We start from the raw sequence: 18,226 nt of genomic DNA on the forward strand, positions 1-18,226 counted from the left end.
AGGTGAACATAGTTAAAGGAAAAATAATTTTTTTAAAAAATCACAAGATTTAATTAAAAGAAAAGAAAAGAAAAACTTCCATAAGAAGCCATATTGGACGAAAGAGGATTTAATTTTGTAGTTTTTTTTTAAAAAATACATATATATAATTATTTACAATTATTATTGTCATAAAACTATCAATTTATAGTTTAATTTCCAACATATAATTTGTTGTCTTATTTCAGACTGTAGAACTAGAGGGCAGTTTAATGCATTTTCATATCACTTCCGGGGAAGACGTTCTCTTGATTATAGCTTTCAGGAGGACAAGCCCTTAAAGAAAATGAAAATGCCCAAAACAGTGAGGTAAGGATTTTGTACTAAGATATGAAAAAGGGGTGTTTTGTTTTGTTTTGTTTTTGTGTAAGGTGGAGGAAAATGGAATATTTTCTGCAAATGCACATGAGGTTCTTGCAGTCTCCAGTCCAGTCTGGGATTGATGCCTTTCACTCTGATGCTTCTAAATGTGAAAAGCAAAATTGAATGCTACAGTTTGTTGCCAACTTCAGGTCCTGTTTCTGCTTTGGTTTATCTTCCAGCTCTAATTTTTCTAAGACCTTCAACATGTGAAACAATAACACTTAAACCCCCAGTCTTGTCTGTTTTCCTCAGAAGAAACATGAAATGTTAAGGAAAAGCAGCAGAAAATTTGGGTTCTTACTGCATCCATCAATAACAGCATCTGTTTGCCTGGAAAATGCCCACACTCCGCTGTCCCCAAAGTGATACAAGCAGGGGCTACAGATAATATTTGCCCCACCTCAATGTCTAGGAACTTGCTTAGAAGCCAGAGCAGGGCAAATATTGGGGCAGTAGCATTGAAATCAGTAATAATGGGCTAGATTCTCTCATGCCAAGATCCATTCAGTGCGGGAATCGGGGAGAGAAGAGTTTTGGTTATGGCTTCTTGATTGTGTTAGTATAAGTTACATCAGCGTAGGGTCTGCTCTGGTTTATGAAAAATGGGTACTGTAGGGGACCCTATGCTAGCTGTGAACTGGCGGAGTAGAGATGGGCTCTTCTCCATCCAGATGTGCCCTTTCCCTGCCCTGACACACACCTTACTCCAATTGGTGTAGGAAGCAGTGTCGCCTGTTTTATGATATCAAGTGTCCCCTTCCAGAGGAATTCTCAAACCAGCAGTAACAGCCAGATTCTAGTCCAGCATCTGGAACTTGGAAAGGGAGAATCTGTCCTAGTGGGTTCATATCTCCAGATCTACAAGAAAGGAGGGTATTCAGGCCCTTGCATAATAAGATTCCATCTTGTCTCCTTTTTGTCTAGAAACTGTGTTCCTTGTGTCCCAGGTACTCTGTGATTTAGATATTAAGCTGAGAATTAAGAATACTATATTCTTCAGGCATAACTCTCTCTGAAATGCTATAACAGCCCAGACATTGTCTCAAGAATCTCACCCTCATAGGCACCTTTTGAGGATGAAAAATTATTATAACTAGTGCAGCAATAGAGGATGTCATCTGCTCACTCCCACAGAGATGTTGGAATGCTCTCAGATTCTGAAAGAGTCTGAAAGAAACAAGCTTTTACATACATTTTGTCACAGACTATTTGTGTGTATATGTATAAACCTAAGACATTGTGTCTTTCTCAACCAGAGCCCCAAAACAGTTGGGACAAAATTATTCTGACTACCAAAATCTATACCAGAGTATAACCGATTCTGTTACACATTAATGCTCTCTCCAAACAATGCTTAAGACTCCGTACACTCCTTTTGTTTTTTTCATCACCACAAACGTAAGGACTACCAGACTGTAGCTTTCACAGAACTGGTTTATGAATCTGAAATATCCAGTTACATGTTTACAAGGTAGGCTAGTATGTATGAAGGGCCTTGTACTTTAGCTAATACAACATTCTGCTATGAAGAGCTCATTTTAAAAGTTAAATTCTGATCAAGCCACTGTTCTGGGCCCTTCGATTCATTTCATTCGCAAGCCTGAAAGTGAGTGAGCCAAGAGAGTGATCCCAGCCTTCTCCAGGACCACCCTCCTCCCTCAGGGTCAGTTGGAAGCTCTTCTTATGAAACGAAAATACTGGGTAGGACAAAATGTGTAGTGTGACCACACTTTGGGTATATAGTGTATAGTTGTATGCCAACTTGATCAACTCTTATATAACATGAACAAAGTATAGACAGGAATTTGCAGTGTATTTATTTATTTGATTTTTATAACCACGAAAAAGTGCCTATCCCTAGTTCTCAGTTCCCTTGACAATCTCTTTAAATATATATATAACATACACATTAAATAAACTATCTTTCCTCAATTGCTGCCAGAACATAAAATTGTGGCCCCAGCAAATAACTAACAAAAATGTAATTGCTCCAACAGAATATCCACTAGTGTTCTTTTCCATTTTCTAGCCCAATAAATTCCCCCCATTCCTGAGCCAGGGAGAAAAGGTGGGCTTGCATAGGCTTCTTGAGGATAATAAATTAGGGATGTTCTGGGGATCAGATTCCAAAAGTATAGAACCCTTAAGAAGAATGTGTCCCACCATCACCTTTTATTTTATATCAGTATGGCTCTAGCTCAGGTCCTTTTACTGACCATAATTGTGTAAATATGACTTGAGGAGAAAGGGTTAAAAATGTTTAATTTAATCCAGCAATTGTTTGGTATAGAGACCTCTTGCTATGTTATAATAAGATACAAAGAAAAAGATATCCTTGAAGTAAAAGTTGCATCTTGACTTAATGAGTCCAGCATACTCCAGTGTCCTAATAATAGTGTTACGCACTGACAAGAACCTCGAGTGCTATATAGACTCAAGATGAAGATAGTCCCTGCCTCCAAAGAATTTATAATCTAGAAGGCAAAGAGAAGTCAGGATATGCTTGGAAGCTCATATAAGGTAACAATTCAGAGGATGTTTACTTGGCTTACTTCGTGTGAGTATTATGAAATGAGTGAACTGGAAGGCTTCAATGGTGACTCAATCAGACAAATTTGAGCCTCTGCTGGCAAATTTTGCATTAGTAAAATGCAAGACTATGCACAAAAAATCATGTGTTCTTACGGCAAACAAAACATTTTATTGCTGCTTCTATCTGTCTGATGAATTATAAACAACAGTGAACAAAATTCATGTGTGGAATAACTCCACTGAGATCAATGAAGCTACACCAGGAGTGAATTTGTTGCACAACATTTCAGCCATTTTAACAACTTATATATATATATATAAGTTATATATATATAACAACACTAAAAAATCAAAGTAGGAGTAGGAATCAAAAATGCTCAACAAACACTGTAGCTTTCATTTTGACTGTTACAAGTTGTTCTGAAGTAGCAGTGTATTGTAGATTATGGTTCTCCTTCCCAAGTGAACTTTTACCAACTTTTCCAAATTTCTGTAGCATAAACAATAATATACAGGCAAAAGTTCTTTGTCACATATTTATAAAGTTATAAAGAAGTTAAGTCCCATAAAAATTAAAGTCAAAAGAAAACATCAGTTTCTCCTACCCTGGTAACAAAGAGAATCTTTTGAACTTTTACAGTTAGAACAGAAATATCAATAGGAAGGAATTTCCCAGATTGGTAAGTGAGAGATGTAGAAATTACATATACAGGTAGGATGCAAGGGCTGTATTCATACTTGATGTAAAAAATGGTTTAATAATTAATACTATCTCTATTTTTACTCAATGTTATATGAAATCTATTTAGATGATATGATTAATACTGAATATGTCCATTTTCTCTGATGACTTTACACAATATTTTCATTGAAGATTGAACTGATTAAAAAGATTTTGGAATGTAAGTCTGCCAGATGTCAATTGCAATAGGCAAGTGGCTCTAAATTATTCTGTACTGTGAAAGCACTATTGACTTCAAATGCTTATTAAATTGGAAACAGGCAAGTAAACCAACTTTTTCCATTTTCAAAGACTGAGGTTTTAAGCATAGATGCTTTTTCTGATGTCTATTCATGGGAAGAAACTTTAAAGTGAGTCCAAACACAATGCTGATTACAATAAAATCAGCAAAAAGAAAAGGAGTACTTGTGGCACCTTAGAGACTAACCAATTTATTTGAGCATAAGCTTTCGTGAGCTACAGCACTTGTGAGCTGCAGCTCACAAAAGCTTATGCTCAAATAATTGGTTAGTCTCTAAGGTGCCACAAGTACTTCTTTTCTTTTTGCGAATACAGACTAACCAATAAATCAGTAGTATTCTTTCACTCTGGATTATTGTTGGATGTTTAGCTTAACTGCTTCACTGGTTCTTTTCTCTGTGAATAGTAGGCACTGCCATGAAAATGGTATTGACTAACAACTTTTTCTGTCCCCTAACATAGTAGACATAACACTTTTAAGACTGATGCATTCTGTCCTCAAACTTCCTGTCCCTGATGGTATAAGGAGTAATACATTAATCTACCTGATCCTGAGCCCATATCCTGCTACAATGGCACTGGTGTTCTGTTGTGCTTCATAAAACTCATACAAGCAGCTGCCTACACTTAATTTATTCAAACTTTACATTTTAGATAGCCCCTATGCAAATAGCCTGTCTATTGAAAATGTGTTGGGTGAATATCCTGATCTATTTTCCTCTTGTTGCAGTTCTACAAAACAGGGTAAACATTTTAATAATGCCACTTCAGCATCTGATGAACATATAAAATTACCTGTGGTGAATGAGTTCAGAGAATTTGTTTTAGAAATGCAAAAGACCATTACAGGTCTCAGAAATCAGGTAAGAAGATGTAATGAATATTTTCTAATCTTAAATTTCATTAAAATCATTTTAAACTTTAAACAGCATATTTACAAAGAATATTGATCCTTCCCTTGCATTCCTCAATCCAAAATTTATTTTGTAATCTTTTGACAAAATGGAACACAGAGCATAGTGTACATATTGTTGTTTATTTTTGCATATTTTGTTAATCTTATTTAAAACAAAGATTATACAGTTTGTCTTTGTTGATTTCTGTCACCAAAAGCTTGTGTAAGCAATGCATTCCATGTATGTAAGAAACTGTTTATGGAATTAGCTTTTTCCTTCATGCTTTTATAGTGTTTAAGACCTGGAATTTATTGAATCTGGGTTTATGGTGTGCATCTGAGTAAAATCTGTTGATTGAGCCATATCTGTGATAAACTCTGCAATTGTTATGAAATAATGTGGTATGTGCCAATTGCAACTGTAAATAATTATACCCAGGATTCAGATCTTTTTTTAAAAGACTTTTACAGTGACATAAATTAAATCTCTTAATAATCAGACTTACTAAACTAGCCATAATAGTAGCCACTTAAAAAAGTTTATATTTATGCACAACATCTTTTACATATCAGAGAACTCCCTAAGTTGGTCATAAGGATAGAAGTTCCTTCAAAAGTACTCCACATTAAATGTATTGGGCATGTTAGTTATTTCTAAGCATATATTTGTCTGGACTGTAGTTTGACCTCCCTGTTCGCAGGTGCAATTTACACCCACAATGTGTATCTACAACCTAGGTAATTCAGCTACTCAAACTTGGAGTTGAATGACCAAAATTCAGGTACAAATTACACTGCAAAAGGAAGTCCACCCATTTGGAATTTTCACTTTATTATATCACAAGCATGATATAGTTTAGTTTATATATATAGTTTAGGTCTAAATCAGAACTCCAGATCTGAACGTCTTACAGCTTTGGACAAGTTTGGATTTGGATCTGAACTGTACATACAGCCTTAGATAATTTGTAAATTGGAGCCCAAAAAGTATAAGTTCAGATGACTTTGGCGTATATTTTCAACCTTACTGTCTTCATTCTACATGCAAGTGTAGTCTCTAAGGATGAGTATATATTTCCCAATAAATGTATAAACTCTTCTTTTGTAATACAAAAATTGGTATGGAAGAGGTTTGGACTCATGTAAATGGACCTTCTTATCTCAAACTCTGGCAAATTAAAATTGCCATAAGGAAGGTCTCATATTTCCATCAGTAGAACTGGCTGCGCAATTGTTCTCCAAAATGTAAACATTAATTTGGAAAAATAAAACCACTCTTGGCCATTTATGGTTTAACTTTGATTTAATATTTTGTATCAGTAATTACTTTTACACTCACAAAAACACTCTCTAGCCAGTAGCAAGTTACCATCATCCAATTTAGTTGTTGCATTAGTTCCTGGAGCACCCAACTAAAACTTTAAAAAAATCCTCTGAAAATTAAAATGTTCTCTTTAGATGGTAATTTAATCTTTATTATAAAAGATACTTGTTAATAAGTACATCTTAATGTAAGAGTTATAACTTTGGCATGTGGCTGCAATACTGAGGAAACCAGAATTATGATGCGACTGTCATTCAGGAGCAAACTACCCTTTTGAGAGAGAATACTATGGGCTGGCCAAGCTGCATTCAGCATTTCCATTCCCCAAACGAGAGACTGTCTTTTGGGCTGGTTCTACTACTGGTGCAGTTAAGGGTTTGTCTACACTGCACAAATCGTTTGGTGGCGAGTAGTGTATATACACTGCATGCAGCCTAGCACAGGTATAAACAGTCGATTGTGAGGCACTGCTTAGGCAGGTAGAGTACAGACATGCCAGAACCTTAGCGAATGGTTCTCTACACCCCCAAGCAGTGCCTCTGCCGTCTACATTGCTGTTTTACACTGCTGGAGCCTTTCCCCATCACCGGAGCCTTTCACCATCACCAGAGCTTTTCATTGACAAGTGTACCTAAACATTGCATGTGGACGCAGCATGTTTTTCACTGCAGCATATAGCTACACGTATAGTGCTGGTATCCTACATGCCGCTGCCAGTGTGGATAAGGCCTAAAAGATACCTGGATGGGCTCTAAGTTGTGCCCTTCTATCTATGGTTCCAAAGGATCATTCTAACAGCTGAGTATTGCTGCAGTGCATGGGCTTTCCAGGTATACTCCCCTGCCTTAGGTAGACAGGTAAACTAGTTTTATGGCTCCTCTGCATCATTAGAATGGTCACAGAAGTCAATAAGAGTGGAGAAGTTACAAATGCTTTCAAAGTAGCCATTTATTCAGTATTCTTCAGTTGAATAATCTAATCTTCCTTTTCCTTATGGCAGTCTTATGAGTTTAGTATTCTCTCTCTAAATTTGTCATCTTTTTTTGTTTGATGCTCATGTGGTTGTAGGTGTATATATCAAGGGTAAGAAAGAAAATATCTTTGTGGTTAGACTTCTCTTGCGGAGACTCTTTCTATATGTGTTGCTTGCCTCCAGCCTTTTAGTTTTTCAGCAGTTATACTAACTGAGTAGAGCTGACCAGAAAAGGGGAATCCCTTTCTGCATTTTTGAGGAAAAGTTTTGTCCCCAAAGTGGGACAAAACGTCAAAACTATACAAATTTTAATGGAAAGGGATTTCAAGAAAAGTCCATTTAGAAAGAACCAAAATGGAATATTTTGCCTTCCCAGCTGCTCTCAGGGAATGTTCTTACTGTTTCTGCTTGTGAAATAGACATGAGCCTTCTAGTCTGGTGACCAGAGAGGCAGAAAACCCAGTCGCATTGCCTCCCTGCCAACCCCAGAGCTTCAGGAGGCTCTGTGCCTCTCCAGTCCCCCAGCGCTGGGGGGAAAGTGGATGGCTGGAAACCCAGGCTCTGTGCCTCTCCATCACCTGGAGTTGGGAATGTGGGGGGGAAGCAGAGTGTCCTGGCTCTGGGCTTCTCCAGCCCCTGGATCTGCGGGGTGGAGAGGCAGAACTCCTGAGGGTTGTGCCTCTCTATCTCCTGGAACTGGGGAGAGTCAGAGCGGCCTGTGCTCTGCTGTGTTTCAGCAAAAGTTTTGCTAAATCTGTAATAGATGAAGTGAAACATTTCACCACGCCAAGTCTCCATTATATCTGACCAGATCTAAAACTGAGTAATCAGCCAGATGAATCACATGAATGTTGTTAGGGGATTGTATATAAGGTTAAGGAGAGAGTACGTACCTTAAGCAGGAAAAGCTTTACTTTGGTTCAGTTAATAACTTACGTATTTTCCGTCTTCAGATAAAGAAACTGGAATCACGTCTCAGTAGAACTGATTGCACTGATGAAAAGGGTAAATCACACTCCAACAATGAAACCTGGAAAAGGGACCCTTGTACTATGTGTGAATGCAAAGTGAGTATGCTGGACTTCATTTTCAGTGTTTAAGACATATTGTGATTTGTTTTTGAGATGCAGCCTCTGACGATGTTGTACCCACAATTTTGTAGGTTCTCGTCATTGTTGATTCAAGATGTATCTGCAGTTAGTTGCTGGGGAAATTGACGCCATTCAGACATCCATCAATCTAACAGTACTTACAAAACTAATAATTAGACATCTACATAACCTAATTTCCATCATTTGGCTGGTGCTAAATTGTACTTGCAAAATTGTGGGTAAAAAGGGGGAGGCCCAGAAGAAGCCTTTCCAAAAGCAGCCTCTTAAAAAACGTAAAAATTGGTAAAAGCTCATATACCAAAATGTTAATACTTCCCTTGTTTTTTTACCTTTAGTGAAAGAAATAAAATAATGTAATGTAGGAAGAAAAAAACTTTGGCTTTGTGGGATCCCTGAACTTTATGAGTGAACTTTAGATGATAAATCAATATATAACCTTTAAATTGTATTATTAATTATGTTTAGTTTGGTAATGCCTAAGGACCAAGCAAGAATATAGCCCCATTGTGCTAAGTGCTATACAAACACACAATAGAAGATAAGAACTTACAGTCTAAATCAGGGGTGGGCAAACGTTTTGGCCCGAGGGCCACATCTGGGAAGAGAAATTGTATGAATGGCATGAATGCTCACAAAATTGGGGTTGGGGTATGGGAGGGGGTGAGGGCTCCAGGGTGGGGCCAGAAATGAGGGGTTCAGAGTGTGAGGGGGGGGTCCGGGCTGGGGCGGGGGAATGGGGTGAGGGCTCCTGCTGTGGGTGCAGGCTCTGGGGTGGGGTTAGGGATGAGGGGTTTGGAGTGCAGGAGGGTGTTCTGGGCTGGGATCGAGGTGTTCTGAGGCCAGGAGGGGGATTAGGGCTGGGGGCACGGGGAGAAGTTCCGAGGTGCAGGCTCCGGGCAGCGCTTACCTCAAGCATCTCCCGGAAGCAGAGGCATGTCCTTTCTCTGGTTCCTAAGTGAGGCATAGCCCGGTGGCTCTGCACGCTGACCCGTCCACAGGCACCACTCCTGCAGCTCCCATTGACTACGGTTCCCCGCCAATGGGAGCTGCAGGGGAGGCGCTTGGGTCGGGGGCAGTGTGCAGAGCAGAGGTCCCTGGCTGCCCCTATGTGTAGGAGCTGAAGAGAAGGCCATGCCTCTGCTTCCGGGAGACGCATGGCGCAGCCCCCGACCCTGCTCCCTGGCTGGAGGGCCAGAGTGGGTCAAGCCCCGCTCCCCAGTGGGAGATCGAGGGCCAGATTAAAACAGCCAGTGAGCCAGATGTGGCCCACGGGCCGTAGTTTTCCCACCCCTGGTCTAAACAGGCAAGACAGACACATGGTGGGATAAAGGAGTATAACACACAAGCAGAGTTGTTAATAATATGCAGCACAAGATCATAGAATCGTAGGCCTGGAAGGGACCTTGAGAGGTCATCTAGTCCAGTCCCTGGCACTCATGATAGAGCTAAGTATTATCTAGACCATCCTTGTATTTGGTATTTGTGTATCCTGCTCTTAAAAATCTCCAATGATGGAGATTCCACAACCTCCCTAGGCAATTTATCCCAGTGCTTAACCACCATGACAGATACAAAGTTTTTCCTAATGTTCAACCTAAACTGCCCTTGGTGCAATTGAAGCCTATTGCTTCTTGTCCTATCCTCAGAGGTTAAGGAGAATAATTTTTCTCCCTCCTCCTTATAACAATCTTTTATGTACTTGAAAACTGTTATCAAGTTCCCTCAGTCTTCTCTTCTCCAGAATAAACAAACCCAATTTTTTCAATCTTCCCTTGTAGGTCATTTTTTTTAGACCTTTAATAATTTTTGTTGCTCTTCTCTGGACTTTCTCCAGTTAGTCCACATCCTTCCCGAAATGTGGCACCCAGAACTGGACACAATACTCCAGTTGAGGCCTAATCAGCACGAAGTACAGTGGAAGAATTACTTCTTGTGTCTTGCTTACAACACTCCTGCTAATACATCCCAGAATAATGGTCGCTTTTTTTACAACAGTGTTATACTATTGACTCATATTTAGCTTGTGATCCACTATGACCCTCAGATCCCTTTCCACAGCACTCCTTCCTAGGCAGTCATTTCCCATTTTGTATGTGTGCAACTGATTGTTCCTTTCTAAGTGGAGTACTTTGCATTTGTCCTTATTGAATTTAAACCTATTTCATGTTAGTTCCATAGGTTTTTTAGACGGGTTTGGTTAAGAAGTGATAAGCTACATGGAAAAAAAAAGTGAAAGGAGAGAGGACATTGAAAGGAAGTGTAAGTGAGAGGAGCAAGGTAGAGGAGAAGAGGATAGGAGGGACAGGTATGGACTGACACTTAAGAGATGAGACTGTGAGAGAGGGGAAGAAAGAGTGTTAGAGCAAACTGCCATTAAAAAAGTTGCCATACAAGGTGCTTTCTTCTAGATGCCAATTTTAAAAAACCTCTCAAAACAAACAATGATACATTCAGAATTTGTCCCAGTACCCAAAACCTTAGAAAGAATGTCTGGGAATGCATTCCTGAATAATGTAAATACCATATATTTTATTCTGTAGCGAAAGCTAAATAACATGTTAAACTGTTGTTATATTTGTGCTAATACAGGTTGGTCAGATTACCTGTTTTGTAGAATCATGTCCGCCAACCGATTGCTCTACACCAGTGAAGGTCAAAGGAGTTTGCTGTCCAGTCTGCTTAAAACAAACTATTAGCAATGAAAAGAAGCCATAAATCTCCTCTAAGAATTTCAGATGTGTCCTCTTCAAATCATAACGATGCCTGCTGATGGCAAATACAGGTAACCAGAAGCTTAAAACAACAGCAAGAAATCAAGATTTTACATGACAACATTCTAATGGTGCTGTAACAGTATAAGATGACATATTTTATTATTTGCCCATAAAAAGAAAACAACAATGCAAAAATGTTGAAAGGGAAATAAACAGGTGAAGATAATCTTGTGTTAAGATTCTCAGGTTAGACAAACTGAATCTGGTGCTACTTCAAAAGGACACTGTCAAGTAGTTTTAGGCACCCAAGCTGATTTACCTTAAAATGTTTACATTATAAAATCAGAACATCTCCCATTTATGAGAAATAAGCACAATATAAATATTTACTTTTTCTTTTAAAATATTTACTTTTTCAGTATCAGTATGACTTGATGTTCAGTGCTCTACTAATAAAGTCAGAAGAGGAAAAGCTAAACTAAAAGCTCCATAAAAACTATGTTCAGAGCCGTGCTAATACAAGGCCAATTTCTGCAAGCCATCTGTGCATTTGGATTGCTCAGTCAATTATGCCGGTATAGAGACAATGAAGTTAAAAAAAAAAAAAATCAAATTGGTTGCATTTCAACCTCTCTTTAATAGAAGAGGAAAATTAATCAGTGTTTGACAAATTGAAGAGCATAAAATTACTAGGGAAAGAGAAACAAAACATCAAATTTCTAGGAAGGTAGTAAAACAATGTGTATTACAAAAAGTGTTTGACAGTGTTCCTTGAATGTTATTCCTCACTTTAGGAAGCAGTACATGACTCATAAGTAGCCTTTGATATTAAAATTAATATAATAATTTTTGTCAAAACATATGTAATTGCTTGGCTACTTTTTAGATTCATTTATTTTAAATCAGTGTAAAGTGACCATCCAAAGTCCAGTTTGCAAGCATGCTTCTCTCCATCTCAGACGTGCTCACATGTATAGTTACTAAGGCCCTGTTTTGAAAATGTGAAGACGTCACATGCCATTTTGCATACAAAGATAGCTACTGATCCATTGTACATATTGTCAGTAGACATGTGTTCCTGAGTATATTATGGCACTGATTGTTTATGAAAGAACAATCAAAATGAAGCATTTACCATTAATTGTGGATTGACTACTCCTTTCTGTTTTTTTCTGACAAGGTATTTCAGTTTATAGGTTTTCTCCATTTTTCAGCTAGTACATGCATACTTATAGCTGAGTCCCTTTGTATGACTCATGTTAAAATGATCCTCCAATGAACTTTACTGCTCACATAATTCATTTTTTAGCACTATAGAATATATGTCTATGTCAGTGCAGTGTATGTGTTAGCACACCAATTTTTCACCTTTTTAACAGCCATATATTACGTTCAGTGAAAGACAACTATCATACCTCATTTTACAGTTTTGTTTTTCATTTCTAGTGCATCTTCTGAAAAAATCCCTAATTTCCTACAGTTCAGGGCTCAGTCCTGCAGTCCTAATGCAGAACTCCTACTGAAGTTATTGAATTCTCTGGATTCTGAGTTAATTGTTAGGATTTAGGAATCAGGGATTTAGGATTAATGAAATCTGCACAAATGTAAAAATTAGAGAGACAAAGTGGGTGAGGTAATATCTTTTTACTGGACCAACTTCTGTTGGTGAGAGAGACCAGCAACATGTAAACTTGTAAGTCTTTTCAAATTATGTAAAGACTTAATTTGCATAGTAAATCACATTTGCGTGTAATAGCTAATCTATAGCAACAGTGCCATTTCCACTATAATATTTTGGCACATAATTTCCCTGGTTAGTAGCTTTAATGTTCTATAATTTGATAAACTACATACTATGACACTGCTTTCAAACTTTGGTATATATTACAAACTTACTACAATAACTTGTTTGACAGTGTAGTAAGAGTAATATGTACATGTGAGTGGTGTGTTAAGCAAAGATGTATATTAGAGGTACATGAGGTACTACCATTTATATTTTGAAGAATATTTCAATTGATTTTTATATATAACGTTTTGACTTATATAACCTGTTTTAATGTTTTTTAGAAACTGTGTGGAAAGCATGTTTGAGTATCCTATGTTATCTAGGGCTTCACATTCCTTCCCCTTTTTCGATACTCTAGTACTGTGTTCTGTTTTCTTGAGAGTCCAAATCACACAGTCACCCCTGAAGCCCTATGCACATAGAACTCCCATTGATCTACAATAAGAATTCCTCAAGAGAAAGGCTTGCAGAAACAAATCAAATATCATAATTTAAGTATGTATATGGTTATGTAGACCAGTAAAAAAGGTGCTTCCAATGGATTATTAATTTCATACTTCACCCCAAGTTTATATGAATTAAATATCCTTAGAATTTCAGATTGTAGCAGAAGAGCTTTTCCATTTATACACTATATAACAGTATCATGTATCTCATTCCTCCGCTCCCTGCCACAGAATAAAGTGAATATCTGTTGTTCTTTGTTCAGTGTTTACTCATACAGTATATAAAAAGATTCTGGAATAACTCTTGAAATGCTTATACCACTGTCATCCTGAGTTATTTTCTATAAACATAAAACAAAGAAAAAGCAGATCTTCACCAACAATTTTAAATGTAATAAGCTATCAAGAATTGTATAAATTTACTTTTATTACAGTGTCTACAGATTCAGCACCCATATTAACATTTCTAAAACAGTAACCAATGGCTGGATGATCATTTCCTCAGTATCCACTGTGAGAATATTGTTGTAATATGTTGCAAATTGTTCATATTTATTTACTTTTTAAAACTGTTACCAATAGCAGTCTTTGTTATTTTTATTGTAATCAGTAAATTTACCAAAGAACTGTTTGCACTGTGTAATGAATGCTTCTCAGTTGAAATAAATGGGCTACATTTCCTAATATTCTACCTGTTAATTTCTTGAAGCTACAGTGTGTATGTTTTTTATTGAACGGCCAGTCCAATGATTTCCTCAAGGGAGCTTAGTATTAACCCTCCATATCTGACACTAGAATGATCAATTAGTGGGATAAATAAATGTCACTTTAATAAAGTTATAGCTTTGTATTTAGGTGGTGAAAGTATATATTTACTATTTACTCCTTGCAGGGAGGGAGGACAGAGGGTAAAAACAGAATCAGAGAAGGAATTAGTTATTAGCAGCTGGACACTTTACAGCTTCCCAGTCTAGTCCTTTCTCAGGAAAAAAAATTGAAAGCTTTTTTGATATTAACCTTTTTTCACCCTAAGTAAATTGCACAGAGACTCTAAGGACACTTGGAGGCCACATATCACTTACCCATGCCTCATTCCAGCCCAATTCCTTCAGTCTCTCTACCACCTTCAAAATGAGTGCACTGTCACTTTTCTATCCCCCTCTTCTACAATTAGAAGAGGTTTCCTCCCATTCCACAAAGGGGTAGTCAGGCTCATACTGCTTGTTAGCAGCTGGCTGCTGCTACACCACTGAGCTTCTCTGGATGCCACGCCAGGAAGTCCTGCTTCTGGCCTCCGCTACAAGTGCATGCCATTTTCCTTTTGTTACTTTTTGGGCTGTGGTAGAACATGTTTGTCACTGAGAAGGGCAGTTGGGGTAGAGCAGGATTAGGACTTAATGCAGACAAGAGTCATGACCCATGCATGTGCATCCGACGAAGTGGGTAGTCACCCACGAAAGCTTATTGCTCCAATACATCTGTTAGTCTGTAAGGTACTACAGGACTCTTTGCCGCTAGGTATTGTGACGGGACAAGGCCAGATGGCTATAGAAAAGTAGTGGGAGAAGGGTTGCTTGGAGGGTCACAGTGAGTCTCTGAGGCTTGCGAAATCCACCAGGAAACGCGGGACCCAAGTAGTATTCCTCTGGGTGCTCTCCTTCAGGCATGCATTCACCTCCCTGTGCCTTTGGTCAGAGATGTTTGGTAACAATGCCCATTCAGCCGACTCATGCGCCCTACACATCTTCATGCCCGGTAGTGAGGCTATATAGGTCTGTGTGGGTAAACCACCTCAGTTCCTTCTCAATTGGCTTTGGCCTGAGACAAAGCATCGAGCATGCCCACTCTGCTGTGTTCATTAGATAGTAGTTAGCTATTTTGAGATTTCTCTTGTTTGTGTTTTTCCCCATTTCTGGCATAATTTTTGGACACTTATTATGGGATATGACAGGATTCCCAGGCTTTAAACATTGCTCTTCCTTCCAGAAATCCTTCTCAATTAGCAATGGAAACTCCAGGTGTCTTAAGCACTTGCAGGATACAGCTTGAGAGTACATAGGTAAAATCTGTTCTTCGTTTAAAAGCAGATCCCATAATAATAGGGAGCTAAAATTCAAACTCTGCATAATAGAGCAAGCCCTGAAACCAGTTTATGACCAAAGCACCAAGAACCCTCCCGTATGTAGTGTCCCATCTACTTCTGGATCCTGGTTACCAAGAACTTTTATGGGTAAGACTGTTGCTATCCCATCCTTTGCTGGGTCCCAGTCATCGAGAGCAATACGGGTTCAGACGACCATTACCCCATTTTCCTCGAGGTCCTGATTACTGAGAGCTTTGAGGGATGAGAGGGCTACATCTGCACCTGCATTACCAACCATCAAAAAGAGCACAACTATTAGATCTCCTTTAAAGAGGTCTCAGTCACTGGAGACCTGAGACCCCAAGAGCAGTGTTACTGAGGCGTCAGTTGTGTCCAGTACTGTGACGGTATCTAAGGCTTCTAAGAGACATGTGTCTATGAAAAAAAAAACAGTACCGAATACCTTCTCTGCCACACCTGGTCACAGCCTTGTTAGCAGACATTCTATGACAAAAATCAGCACCATCTTGCTATTTGGTATCCTTGATATGTTTTTCAGCGCCCCTGGCTGCTCCATCTGAGTCTACGTTTGCACAGGCTCATCTGACCATGTGTAGTAGCCAGTTATTCAACCTTGGTATTGATATTGACCTCCATTGTTCTTCCAGGACCACAGGATTTCCAGTACTCAAGAGATCTATTTTTACCCAGTGAACCAGAGTCTCCTGTACTGTCAGGTTCTACGCATCTCTCGGTACTGAGATCCTCTTGGTCACCGACAGCACCTCTCTCGTCAAGACCCCCCAATTCACCAACTTCTATCATCCCAGGAGAGCACTTATCACCTCCCATGGAGAGATTCTGCTTGTGACTCACAACTCTCAGTGCAGGGAGATCATGTTTATTCAGTGGCACATTACTCTCCTCCAGCCTTTTGGGATAACTGACAGTGGCTATCTCCTCTTATGCCTTATGGTCCACCACAGTGGCCTTATTGGGCCCAGAGTTCCCCCTGCAGGGAGCACAGAGATTCTTGCTCTCCCATACCTTCCTTCCCTCCTCACCAGCCAGAACCAATAGAGGGACCTTTGAAGAACAAGAGGCAAGGGCTGATAAGGGCTGATGGTCATACTTCATATGAATATTTCATTGTCATTGCTGAATGAGTTTATAATGCCTCTACCACCTTCCATATCAGATGACTTCAGGCAATTCCAGGAGTTGATTAAGTTAATCACAGATATGCTTCAGATTCACCATGAGGAAGACCAGGATTCCCATCATAAACTCCTGGGCATTTTACACATCTCAGCTTCGGCATGTGTGGCACTCCCAATTAATAGGGCTTTTCTGCAGCCAGCCAAGACAATCTGGCAAACTCCCACTACGACAGCCACCTCCATGCAAGTTTTTCATTAAGAAGTACTATGTCCAATCCAAGGATTCCAATTTTTTATTTATACACCCAGCACTGAATTCTTTGGTTGTGGATTCAGTGAATGAACATGGGTGGCTGTACACCACCCATGGTACCCCATATAATAAGGACCAGAAGTGTCTTGATCTTTTCGGTCACAAGAGCTACTCCCCTGAGAGATTACAATTAAGGGTACTGAATCATCAAGTTCTCTTGTCAACATATGACTATCTGAATTATAACAAATTTAACACTTTTTTGGACATTTACAAGTGGAGCACTGTGAGCAATTCAAGAACGTCATTGCAGGCCTCAGATACAGCAGATACTGCAGCTCAGTCTGTTTCCACTGTTACGGTGTTGTGAGGTGCATCTTGGCTACAGCTGTCGGGACTCTCTAGGGAAGTGCAGAGTACTGCTGAGGACTTTCCTTTTTGAAGGTCACAATTTTGTTTAGAGTCTACAGATGACTTCCTTTACTCCTTGAACGACTTGAGGGCCACACACTGACCCTTGGGATCTATATGGCTGCAAATAAAAGAAAGTTTAGCACTTCTCAGAGATCTCGCCCAGACCATTAATCTACTTCCAGAGGCCACCAAACCCACTGGCCAAGAGGCCTAGATATTCAGAAAAGAAGGGTTGGGGAACTGGGAGTTTTAATGGCAGATCCCACCCCCATTTACAGTGTTCTTCAGGGAAAAGGTCTCTTTATGACCACATCCTAAGTTTTTACCTAATATAACCTCTGAATTTCATATTAACCAGACCATTCATCTCCCATTCCCCCCCGCCCCCCAAACAGCATCAGACTAGGCAGGAAGCTGCCTTCCATATGCTGGATGTCAGGAGGGTACTAGACTTCTATTTGGAAAGAACCAAACTATTCAGAAAGTCTCCCAGGCTGTTTGTTTCAATTGCAGATGGATCCACAATCCTCCCAGAGATTTTCAAGGTTGATCTCTGGTTGTATCATTTTATGTTATGATTCTGTCAGTATTAGAAAACATGCCTTATGGTGACAGACTCAAGGAGCTCAGTTTATTTAGCTTCACAAAGAGAAGATTAAGTCTATAAGTACCTAAATGGGAAACACATATTTAATAATGGGCTCTTCAATCTAGCAGAGAAAGATATGACGCAATCCAGTGGCTGGAAGTTGAATCTAGACAAAATCAGACTGGAAATAAGGTGTAAATTTATAATGGTGAGAGTAATTAATCATTGGAACAATTTACCAAAGGGTCTTGGTGGATTCTCCATCACAGACTAGAGGATGACAACGGTCCCTTCTGGACTTGCACTCCAGGAATCTATGAAAACTCAACCTTCTTCTAGACTGCTAGACTATTTTACAAGGCTGCAGTCTACTTCCATGGCATTACTCAAGAATGTTCCATTTGAGTTTTGCAAGTTGGCAACCTGGACTTCCATTCATACTTTTTCCAAGTAATATGCCTTGCTACATGCCTCTAAAGTAGATGCTGTGGCTGGCAATACAGTTCTGTTCTCTATATTAGATTCTGTTCTGAAGCTCCGTCTTCTTTGTGGGGATAC

General features: G+C 39.1%; 1 protein-coding gene across 2 annotated transcripts in view; it reads left to right on the forward strand.

Moving 5' to 3' along the window:
* The window catches only part of PXDN (peroxidasin), a 151,383-nt gene extending 139,836 nt beyond the window's left edge, over window positions 1-11,547 (forward strand). For both annotated transcript variants that reach the window (XM_084622584.1, XM_084622585.1), the window contains 4 exons: window positions 228-348; window positions 4,647-4,779; window positions 8,062-8,175; window positions 10,810-11,547. In XM_084622584.1, the coding sequence (XP_084478710.1) occupies window positions 228-348; window positions 4,647-4,779; window positions 8,062-8,175; window positions 10,810-10,935 (494 nt within the window). In that variant the 3' untranslated portion in view covers window positions 10,936-11,547. The remainder of the gene's footprint in view (window positions 1-227; window positions 349-4,646; window positions 4,780-8,061; window positions 8,176-10,809) is intronic.
* Window positions 11,548-18,226: the final 6,679 nt, after the last annotated feature.

This window comes from Lepidochelys olivacea (assembly GCF_965140295.1).
Source record: "Lepidochelys olivacea isolate rLepOli2 genome assembly, chromosome: 3".
Lineage (NCBI taxonomy): Eukaryota > Metazoa > Chordata > Testudines > Cheloniidae > Lepidochelys > Lepidochelys olivacea.